The following is an 11,102-nucleotide window of genomic DNA, read 5'->3' as shown; positions in this document are numbered from 1 at the left end:
AAGAAGTTCCTGACTGTTGTGCTGGAAAACAACCAGCCTGTCCAGATGACAATGAGGCAATTGGATGAAAGCGAAGCAGCCAATGAGCACACTGACAAAGGTGTGACAGCCAATGGGCACGCTGACAAAGGTGTGACAGCCAATGACTATTCCAGGCAAATTCGCCCCTGGCAGTTACACATTTAATCAAAACAACTGCTCAAATGAAGTCAAATTTCAGCATGAGGATTAAGACTGGATATATATTCTGTTTATTATGAGCATGTAACTTTACATCCAACTTTTTTTTTTTGTTAAAACGGACATCCCCAACCTTCCAAAGAAAAAACATTTGGTAAAAATAACATAGTCTTTAAGACCCTTTTGAAGCAAAGGCACATTTTCATAACATGTTTAAAAACAAATGCTGGGGCAGGCAAGGGGGGGGGCATATACAGGATTTAATGGCAGTCATGGCACGCCTTTACACTTTTGACCACGTTACAACATAACCCAAAATTTTATTGACGGGGGAGGGGCTTGCCCTTGGAGCGGCGCACTGGTGACCAGTGGGGGGGCGGGTGAGTGCGGCGTCCGCACACACAGTAACTGAGTACCGAAGGATGTTTCCCGGCATGGCAGTGAAACCCCCCCCCAGCTTTTGAAGAGACTGAGCAGTGCCTTATCCTGCATGTTACTGACAGAGCTCAGTAGGGATCCACCCAAATGCGCGGAACCATCCCTGCCAGGTAGTACCCAGGCCTGCCTGGATGGATGGGGGATGGGGGATGGGGGGGGGGGGGGCAGTGGGCTAGTGAGGGGAGGCAAAAAAAATAAAAAATAAAAGTCTGTGCCACTCGATGCAAAATCATCCCCTCACACCCATTTTCTAATTCACCACGGCCTGCCACTTCAATCCAGACGCAGGGCCAGGACTGCTTCAGGTTTGGCCAGACAGAGAAGCTGAGAGGGAACAGAGCTGATTGGTGGGCGTGAGGGGTGGGCGTGGCTCCGATACCTAAGCCCCACCTCACCTCCCTTGCCATTGGCCCCTGGCCGTGATGGTGTTCGGGCCCCAGGGAGAGAGTGCGCACCTCCGTGTCATACAAACACCTTGGCCAGGGCGTCGGAACCAGCGCTGGCGATGTAACACTTGGTCGGGTGAAACGCCACGTCGTGGATGGACTCGTCGAATTTCTTCCGGTGGGCAGTGAACTCCTGGATGCAGGTCTTGCTTTCAAGGTTCCATAGGCGGATGGAACAATCATGACCTTGGATGAGGAAGATAGAATGGGTTATGGGAGATTAAAGCTAAAATGTCACTTTAATTTACATAAAACATGTTTTCTCATTTCCAGTTGAGGTGTTGCAGACTTTGGCCTGTGTTGCCCTCTGCTGTACAGAGGGAGAAGTGCAAAAGTTTCACTACCTATGCTTGCTTCCTATCTAGTAATCCAGGTAAGTTAACACTTACGCACAGACACGGGTACAATACTTACTACCAGACATAAGGTACAGTCCATTAGGGTCCACGGCTAAGCTTGTGACCGCATCCAAGTGAGCCACCATAGAATGGATGAGCTTCCCTGAAAATGTAAGTACACTGATGAATTAAGGCCACTGAATGCCATGGAAGCTATGAAACAGACATTTAAAAAAAATAAATAAATAAAAAATTACCATATACAGTGCTCACAGAATGTCATGGGATGCTTGCTTGATTCAGAAAAATATTGCAAATTTATTGGTTTTATAACAAAAATCATTACTTTATTCATGCTTACAATATATATCACGTTAAGACACAACCAGTAGTTTTAAGTAAAACATTCATTTCTACTTGCAATAAACAAACCCAAATTATAGATCTAAAGGAGCTGTTCTGAGTTAAAAAAAATATATATACATTTTTTTTTAAATCACTAACAAGCAGTCTTATTGGGTGCTTTTTAATTAGTAACACCTCTGCAATAACACAAAACACCAAACACTTGTGTTTACTATCTCTTTGGGAACCAGTAACTACATTTGCAATTAATAGCAAAATGGCAAGAACAGAACTGAGTGAGTCAGTTAAAAACATTATGACACTTAATAAAAAGAAAATGTCTGCGGATGATATGTGCAGGTATGATAAACATTGCTTGTTAACGGACTTTTGTTATGAAACCAATAAATTTGCAACATTTTTACAGAACTAAGCAAGCGTCCTGAGACTCTGAGTTCCGCACGATGCGGTTCTTCGACATTCAGAAGGAAACATCAGCTGGAGGAGGGAGAATGGTACCTGTGTTGTTGTCGAAGAATTTGATGTGGCGGTCCTCCTGAGCCGCGACGGTGACAGGGAGGGTGGGGTGACTCAGCACTTTGTTAATGCGGCAGGGAGAGCCTGAGGGACAGAGATACAAAGCCAAAGGGGGGGGGGGCAGATAAGAGGGAAACAAAGGCATTCATTGCAGATACTGTCGCAAACACAACCCAAGCAAAGACGTTTTAGCTGGCTCATCTTGCAGCAGCGATCAAAGTTGGCTGGAACATAATGGGGCGGGGGGGGGGAATTGACGACAGCACCATGACTCATCGTGGCAATAAGCAGTGACTGCAGCACAGGAGCTCTGCTATCAACGCACTGCTTCTCCAGTGTACTTGCTCTATGTTAGTCAAAGGCTTTTCCAACTACCCTCCCACCAACAGGTGGCGCTGTACCTGGCTCCATAGTGGACTCTAGGCTGAGGACCAGCTGACGGGTCTCCATGTTGAAGAGGCCCATCCGGCCATTGCTGAAGGAGGTGACCATGTGGGCTGGCTCGCTGCACACAAGATCCACCGAGGAGGGGATGCCTAGTTCTGGAGCACAGAATGGAGGGACATCCATCACCAAAATAATCCTACCCTGGGATGTTCCGTAATATATTTGTCTTGACCATCAACCAGGTTTTTCCTATTAAAAGCCATACTACCTACAGAACCTGAGAATGGATTCCTTACCGGGTTGAGCTTAACCTGACATTCCTGAAACTCTTGGCATAGACAAGTAGAGAGAAAAAAAAAAACACACTTTCAACATGCCAAGACCCATGTGGAGCACCTCAGAGGATGCCAGCGTATGCCAGAAGCCCGTCCGTTCAACACCAAGTGTGTCTGCTGGATCTTACCTCCGCTCTCGTTAAAGACCGCAAGGGCTGGGGAGGTGTCTGCGGCGTTCCACAGTCGGACTGTGCCGTCAGCGGAGCAAGACAGGAGGCAGTGGTGAGCCGAGCTGTACACGAGGCCCCAGACTGCGTCCGTGTGACCACACAGCACCCCCCGCAGTGCAGAGGGCTCTGTAAGACAGGAGCAGAAAGCCCAACACGCCATTATCAAGGAGGAATCATTTAAATGGTTCTAATCCGTTTCCAGGCGATCTGATGTATAGTCTATCGTATACAAGCCTTCTGAAGCACTACAAACAAGGGTATCTGCTGACATTCAGTGAATGCACAGGGGGCTGCACATACCGTAAGAGTCGTAGGGGTCAATGTTGGGGCTGGGCGTGTTCCAGCTCTGGATGGTTCCATCCACCCCCCCACTGAAGCACTGCTCTCCTGAGGCGCTCATGACGACACTCAGCACAGCACCCCTGAAAGATGGGTCCAGGCCAGCGTTACGCCCAGAAAGACGCCTCTCCCCGCACTACCAAACATCCTACACTTAGAAATGCCAAACAGCCAAACCCAGCCTGTACTGAAGGCTAACGTTATCCACTACTGGATCATCAACATTATAGGTTAGCAGTCTGCAGGACGCCATACTCACCGGTGTCCCCTGAAAGTGTAGATCGGTTCCACGTCCAGGGAGGCACTCCTGCAGAGGGGAGGGGGGCAAAATAAGCAGTGAGTCTGACAGGGATGCTACTCCGAAGAAGGCAGGCCGCCACCTAGAGGTCACACTAAAACGCTGTCTTCACAGACTCATTGCAGTCAAGTTGGTCAGAGATAACAGGCAACGGAGGAAATTTGAGAAAACGTGCATGAGGCCTCGTACTTCTTGGCCGGGGCAGTCTTCTGGAGGTTCCACATCTTGAGAGTGTGGTCCTCAGACGCGGTCACCAGCACGGGCTCCAGGGGGTGGAAGGCCAGGGCACGAATGGCGTCGAAGTGGCTCCGAAGCGTGAATTTGGGGTTCCAGGTCTTCCTCAACGCGTCCTGGTTGTTGGAAACCTGGGAGTGGACGCAGATTGTGCAGAGACAAGGGGTCAGACAGAAACTTAAGGACGCCTCAGTATGTCAAAGATTTCTTTGAGGGGGCTACGAAATTTTGGACACGTGTGTCCAGAGAAAACTGTAGGCGGAAACGTCAGCGGCAGTATATGCCGCTACCGTCAGCACTCAGTGTCCCTGTGTTGACGCTCAATCCTGCCAAATGAAGTGTGCGAATCAATTTACAGCTCGCCCACATGACGAAGGAGCGAGTGCGGATGAGCCGACCCAGATTCAAGTCAGCTTGCCTTTATTGGTTCTGCATGATGTGTTAATCTTCTTAAGGCTGTTATTTTCCCATACTGACACATCTGGATAGCCAAGTGCTTAGTGAACAGAATACCTACCAGAGTATTAAGCCTTGTGACAGGGTTCCCCAATTCCAGTCCTGGAGGGCCAGTCTATGACACAGTTTGTAGATTTCCCTGCTCAAACACACCTACTAAACCTGGCAATTGGCTGATGAGCTGAATAAGATGTGTTTGAGCAGGGAAATCCACAAACTGTGTCACAGACTCGCCCTCCAGGACTGGACTTGGGGAACCCTGCCTCTTAGGGTCCTACATGTTTAACACACTTGGTCCGAGTGCATTTGGATCCTGATTCAAGCCGGACAGGCAGCATTACAGTGATTTCGGGGTCACCCCCACCTAGTCCCATTTCACACTCACATCATAGGCTAGGGCGTCGGCCTCATTGGCCACAGTCAGGCCCGCCAGCTCCCCCAGCCCCAACTCAGTCTCCATCGCCTCCTCAGCGGTCATAATGAAGGACTTCCCTGCTGTTGGGGGGAACGTCATGCCCTCCACTGTAAGGCAAAGGGAAGACAGTCAGTTCCTCACGACAGCCACGCTCTCTTGGTCGGGAAGCCGAAAGTGGTGCACACAACCTTCATCGCCATGGCTGGGCTCATGCTCTCCGAGCCTGGCTGCGGGGGTCCGCGCCGGCGGCGCCACCGAAGGCTGCATGGGTGGTAGGTCTTCTGCGTCCCTCAGGTTCGCCAGCATGTCCTGTAACTTGGACCGGTTTGGCCCTGGGAGCATTTGGGGGAGGGGGGTACAGAAACTCTTAGGACATGGACCAAGTCTTGCTCCTAATTCAGCATGTGACTATGGCAAAATGATCAAATATGGCAAAAAGAAGAAAATCGCAGAAAAGCAGAGGGTGAAGGTACAGAACAGGCACCGTAAGACTCAGGAGGCAGTGACAAGGTGACAGGAGCAGTCTGAGGCTGAGGGTGGGAAGAGAGAGGTGACAGTGCTCTATAACAGTGTTTCCCAATCCGGTCCTCAGGGACTCAGTCGGTCCATGTTTTTGCTCCCTTCCAGCTCCCGGTAGCAAAAAGGTGTCCTGTCTGTGGGCCCCTGAGGACCAGATTAGGAAACGCTGCTCTATGTGGCATAGGACTGTGGACGCGCACATACACACACACACACACACACACACACACACACACACACACACACACACACACACAATCAATCAGAAAACAGTGTCAACTGGGTAGCAATTGATGCAAACTGTTGGAAAAACCTAAATAAAAGTAAAGGGTGGGAAAAAGGAAGGGGGAAAGTGTAAAGCAGAAGATAACAGGAAGCGTGCGTGTCCGAGCATGTGTGCGAGCAAAAGGATGCCTGGAATGACAGAGGCAAACCAAAGAAAACAAAGCAAACTTGCCCAAGCAAGTATGAAACTGAACAAGGAAGGTATAGAGAAGCCCAGTCAGCTGAAGAAACAGAAGGGAAAATGCAGGATCATATAGGATGGAGGACCAGGAATCAGCTGGAAACCATGTGATCAGATGGCAGGGCTGAAGGAAATTAAAGTCACCAGTATGCAGTGAGGGATGTGGAGACAGATACAGAAAGGGGAGTATAGGAGTCGGAGAGGAACAGAGAAGGCGAGGGACGGGGGGGAGGGAGACAGTGCGTCTCTCTGATTGCCTTTTTCCTCAGGAAATGCTTCTCACGGCCCCTACTGGACTTACTCTTCACCCCCTTTTTCCCCTTGCGCTCCTTCCTGTACTGTTCCTTGAGTTTGGTTATCAAGCCCTGGTCCACATCCCAGGCTTCTGTCATGGGACACAGATCTTCCTTCTCTAAACAGGGGGGGGGGACACAGATCGACAGGCTGTTCAGTCCCGTTCAGCACTGCCGAGATGAGCGTACAGAACATCCCTCCCCAAAGAGATTGCGAATTGATAGAAGAGACTAATCCCAGCTTGGCTCACATAGAGGTAACCTCTTTCGCTAGGACCGAAAAAAAAAGGACCAATGGATTTCATCAGTGGGCCAGATGGCATGCTGCACCTTCACTGTGCGAGGAAGGGACGACACCAGAACACAAGGAGCCAAACTGGCTTTGGACGCAAGGCTACAATGGCTGAGTCTTACGTGGATTTGCTGGTCAACATAGAACAAATGAAGAACAGATAACCCACAGCTTTACAAACCTGGGGAAGGACACCAATGAAAACCACTGCTGGGGGGGGGGGGAGACAATTAAGACACTACCACATATTCGGGGAATGACAGCTGAAAGCATCCATTCATAGGCTTAGTATGTCAAAGAAGTCATTATACCTTCTGCAGTGTGTGTATCATGATGAAGTGAGTGAAAGATTAACCAGTTACATTTTCCTTTTTAAATTGGGTGTTTTGTGCAGGTTTGAAGGACAGAGTGAACAGGTGCTTAGCATCTCACAGTGATAAGCCACGTTTAAGACATGCAGGCCTTTAAGATAATGCAGATGGCCAGGTCCTTGCTGCCAAGGTCGACCACACAGGTCACTGCTAAGCAGAGCTGATCTGAGCAAATGGAGGGACACGAACTGACACCTGGAATCCCCAAAAGCGAACGTGATACATTCTGCCTGGTCATAACTTCTCCTCATGCAGAAGAAATCAGCAGCTCTTCTGCACTTTGTGCTTGTTTATCGGTTTTAATGCAAAGTTTGAAGCATCAAGCTCTGTCAAAATGACATCAAAAAAGTACAAAAAAAAAAAACAGTAATACTCCATAAATTAATCCGTTTACGAGTGACCTTTGTCAGCATCTGACTGTGGTACGAGTTCAGGAACTGCTGGTTACGGAATATGGTTTGGGTAACAGCCATTTCAGGTGAACGCTTCAGCTTCACCACACCTGTTTGCTGTTTAAAGGTAAAAAGCTTTGGGAAATCTCAAGTGTCATCACTTCATTCTTAAACTGTGTTGGGTGGTGGGGGGGTGGTGGGGGGGGGGGCTTGGTCAAAGAAACACAGTAACTGAAACCGTGTCGATACAGCTGATTCACTATTTATATGGCATTGTTTACAATCAGGCAAAGCAATATGCTATTGGCACAGTTGAGTGGCCTTAAAATTAAAGCCTTACAGTAAACATTTAGTTGCTAGGAGGGGGTTGGCCCTACACTAGTAACCAAGGCTGTTTTACTCCAGATTATGTGACTTTTCAGTCAATAACATTGCATAACCTGAGTCACAACAGGAGAGAATTACCTAACAGACAAAAGCTGCCCAGGACTAGCCAGAGGCACGGGTGTGTTTTAGCAGAGCAAACACTGACATGCAAGGGCGGATGTGACACAGGCGTGTTTTTCCTCTCCTTTATAATTGATCTGGGTTACAGATACAAAAAAAAGCCATGATATGTACTGTAAACAGATGACAAAAAGAAAACAGAAAGGAACAGAAATAACTGGTGTATCTGGCTGTCTTTGGCCTTAATCACTGAACTAAGCTCTAAGAAAGACAAGGCGTTCATAGAAATCTGTTGGCATTGAGTCCTAGACACTGAGAGAGCCCTACGCCGTCCCCAGTCTCACCCCAGTCAGTGCCATCCCCAGCACTCCGGGAGTCTGGTGACGTGTCCATCTCCTCGGGACTGCCCAGAAAGTCAAAGCCCTTCAAGGCTTCCTCTGCATCTGGATCATCAGTGGGACAAGGTGGTGGTGCCAAGGAGGAAGATGGCTTCTTCCTTACAATCTGCATGAGAAACATCACAGTTACACTAAGTAATGCTCAGCTGGATTCTTGAAGAGGATCCCATTGGCTTCTCCACACCCTACAAAGTTCCTTACCCAAGAGAGCCTGTGTAAGGAGTCACTTTTGAGGAGTTGACAGACTGTTCAAAGCAGAAAAGGTCGTCTGCACAAAATGACTTCACAAACAGTGGCTCACCGTTGCAGAGTCAATGATTGTTTTGTCCTTCCCCTCGCTGTCCTCGTCGTCGTCGTCGCTGTATTCGGCCGCTGCATTCTCAATGAACTTGAAAGCATCCAGCACGGAGGACGTGGAGTCTGCCAGATCAGATTTCCTGGCAGCATACAAAAAAATTGTAGTGAGAAAACTGAATAAGTGTGGAGGTATACAGCAAATCATGAGCCAAAGACCAATTTAAGGATGGGACCTAAGATTCCTCTGCATTCAGTTGATCTACAGTCTTGCTTCGTCTTCCTCCAGAACTTCTATTAAAGAGCATTCCTTACCCCAAGATGCCACCACCCTTGTGGGACGTTTTGGTGCCGTTGACCATCCGCTCAAGGTTCTTGCAACTGGGTTTCTCTGCATTGTCACTGGTCAGACCCAGGAGGGCTTTGACTCGCTGAGACTTGACGTCAAGGATAGCATCTGTGAATCCCACCTCCTGCAGATATCTGAATAGGACAACAAGGTCAGCTATTGGGAGGCAGCCCATCTGCATGTATGATGCATCTCAAAGATGGGCAGTTCGGTTATAATGCAGTGCAAAATTATTTCATGCTACCCAGAACAGAAATAATATCGCTCATAGGCAAAAGGGGACAATTAAACACCAGCTGTTAACATAAATGCTCTGCATCAGCTTTCTAGCCAGATGCAAAAAAAAAACACAACATGTCTCTACAGATTTTGGATTCCGAGTTTAATATGCAAAACATATGAACTCTGACATTCTCAAAATTACGCCAAGAAGTAAATCAGGTCTGGGAAAGGTTATAATAACAGCCCCGTTGCTGTTAACAAGCCAAGTCTCAGATGAGGCGTGGGAGACACGATCGCAGTGGAACCCTTCAGTGTCTAGCTAGTCTGGTCCCACAACGGAGCTCCGTTCACTCATGCTAGCACAGTTTCTCATGATAAAACTCCTGAAGCAGCTAGTGGGAGAACTAGAAGCATCTTTGAGTGCCGAGAGAGAACCAGCCAAGGTAGCCGTGGGAAGCCTTTGCTCAGAACGTCAGCAATGATGTAGCGTATTGCTGGATGGAGACATGAAAGCAACTAAAAAGATAAACCGTGGGAACAACCCAAGAAGCCCAACGCGGACCTCACCAAATTAGCACGGAAAAGGATCAAGACTAGGAGGGAAAAAGGTCCTTTAAGTACTTTTAGTACTGAGCGAATAAACCAAACCGGTGTGACAGGGACTTTTAAACAGTGATGTGCTAAAATTGGCAGAGGTGATGTGGCACGTACATGTAGGTTGTGTGTTTATTAAGCGTGTTTGTGTGTGGCTGGGTAGGGAGGTGTTGGTACTGTCAGGACCTTCAGTGTTTGCTCCACCAAGCCTGACTGATGGAGCCACTTGTCCGGAACCAGGAGGTGTTACGGAGCAGTTTTGGGGATGTTCCCCGTGATCATAAATGGTTAATCCTCCCAGGCACACGCTGGTCCCACATCTGCAGGACAAGAGGCACCGTGAAGGTGTCCATGACTGGAGATCCATTCCGGGGCCAGCTGGAGACGGGGACAATTTCCAACATGCCTCACTGAAGCGCATCAGCACAGTGTCAGGGCAACTATCCTAACCTTTCCTGGGGCTGTATTATTTCACACAGACTAATTTATGGGTCTCAGAGTTTGTCGATTGGTTCCTCAAAAAAAGACAAGAGAAAGTTACGTTTACAGTCATTGTTAACCATGCGCAAAGACCAGATCCAAGAGCTCCCCAGACCATGGCAAAGTGTCTTGCACCCAAGACCTCACCCAGCTGAGCAAATCTCAACCGCAGTTCCTAGACCACAGCTGGCAGTGGTCACCTTAATGAAGGGTAACCCAGTCCAAATAGTCCACTATTGTTGATCTGCGACTCGGGACAAGTTCCCCACTCATTATAAGAAGCACAGCAGCCATGATGCATTTCCAGCCGGTCTCGTCACACTCTGCATAATCGGCACATAGTTTAGACAATCCCTGGGTCAACATCATTCCTCCCAGAGGCACAAATCAAATTAAAGCCCGGCAGTCATCATGATACCAGCCCTTTTTCTGGCTTGACTTACACACCAATCGGCCAACCGACCGGAGCAGGAAAAACACCTACTACATACTTTCCCTCTTCCCTATGTATTGAAATGCATTTCAGTTCTCAAATAGAGAAAATATATACACAAATCTTCGTAGCCTGTTTTTTCCAGTTATACTTCAACCACTGCCCTGCAGGGGGCGCACTTTCCCCACATCCCTGTATGCCAGGTACAACTGGCTACTGACCTGTACCCTTGACAATGTGCTGACCCACACGTGGCTTGTGGGTTTTCCGCCACATATAAACAGCAGTAATTTTTATAGGCATGAGTCTGTTTTTCTGTATAATTTCACCCAACATCCCTCAGAACCAGAGCTGAATGGCTTGGGTATCTGGACAACCTGCTCAGACAGCACAAGGAACTTCTAGTTCAGGGATAAACTCCACATTTTACACCTGAACATGGTACTTGTATACAGCTTTGCACATATATATTTACATATTTAGCAGATGTTTGCATCCAAAGCAACATACACGAGGGGCAATTAGCAAATTACAAACATACATGTTGTCAAGGAGTCAATGAGGCATAAGTGCAGCTAGGCTGAGCTTCCCTTGAAAGCCCAAGTACGGGTGTAAGCAGGATTGGAGCAGGAGC

The 11,102-nt window shown here is 48.2% G+C and overlaps 1 protein-coding gene across 4 annotated transcripts in view; it reads right to left on the bottom strand.

Annotated features, from left to right (window-relative positions):
- Positions 1-228: 228 nt before the first annotated feature.
- LOC111835723 (striatin) overlaps positions 229-11,102 on the bottom strand; it is a 30,632-nt gene continuing 19,758 nt past the window's right edge. For 2 of the 4 annotated variants that reach the window (XM_023796317.2, XM_023796318.2), the window contains exons 5-18: positions 8,706-8,873; positions 8,398-8,533; positions 8,043-8,202; positions 6,205-6,315; positions 5,107-5,250; positions 4,889-5,025; positions 4,003-4,178; positions 3,775-3,822; positions 3,477-3,598; positions 3,135-3,302; positions 2,686-2,826; positions 2,267-2,368; positions 1,479-1,565; positions 229-1,250 (exon numbers count right to left, since the gene is read on the bottom strand). In XM_023796317.2, coding sequence (XP_023652085.1) covers positions 1,081-1,250; positions 1,479-1,565; positions 2,267-2,368; positions 2,686-2,826; positions 3,135-3,302; positions 3,477-3,598; positions 3,775-3,822; positions 4,003-4,178; positions 4,889-5,025; positions 5,107-5,250; positions 6,205-6,315; positions 8,043-8,202; positions 8,398-8,533; positions 8,706-8,873 — 1,870 coding nt within the window. In that variant the 3' untranslated portion in view covers positions 229-1,080. The remainder of the gene's footprint in view (positions 1,251-1,478; positions 1,566-2,266; positions 2,369-2,685; positions 2,827-3,134; positions 3,303-3,476; positions 3,599-3,774; positions 3,823-4,002; positions 4,179-4,888; positions 5,026-5,106; positions 5,251-6,204; positions 6,316-8,042; positions 8,203-8,397; positions 8,534-8,705; positions 8,874-11,102) is intronic. The other 2 variants (XM_023796319.2, XM_023796320.2) reach the window with 1 other exon arrangement.

This window comes from Paramormyrops kingsleyae, chromosome 3, assembly GCF_048594095.1.
Source record: "Paramormyrops kingsleyae isolate MSU_618 chromosome 3, PKINGS_0.4, whole genome shotgun sequence".
In the NCBI taxonomy this organism is placed as follows: Eukaryota; Metazoa; Chordata; class Actinopteri; order Osteoglossiformes; family Mormyridae; genus Paramormyrops; species Paramormyrops kingsleyae.
The sequence above is the reverse complement of the archived record's forward strand: the minus strand, read 5'-3'. Positions and strand labels throughout refer to the sequence as shown.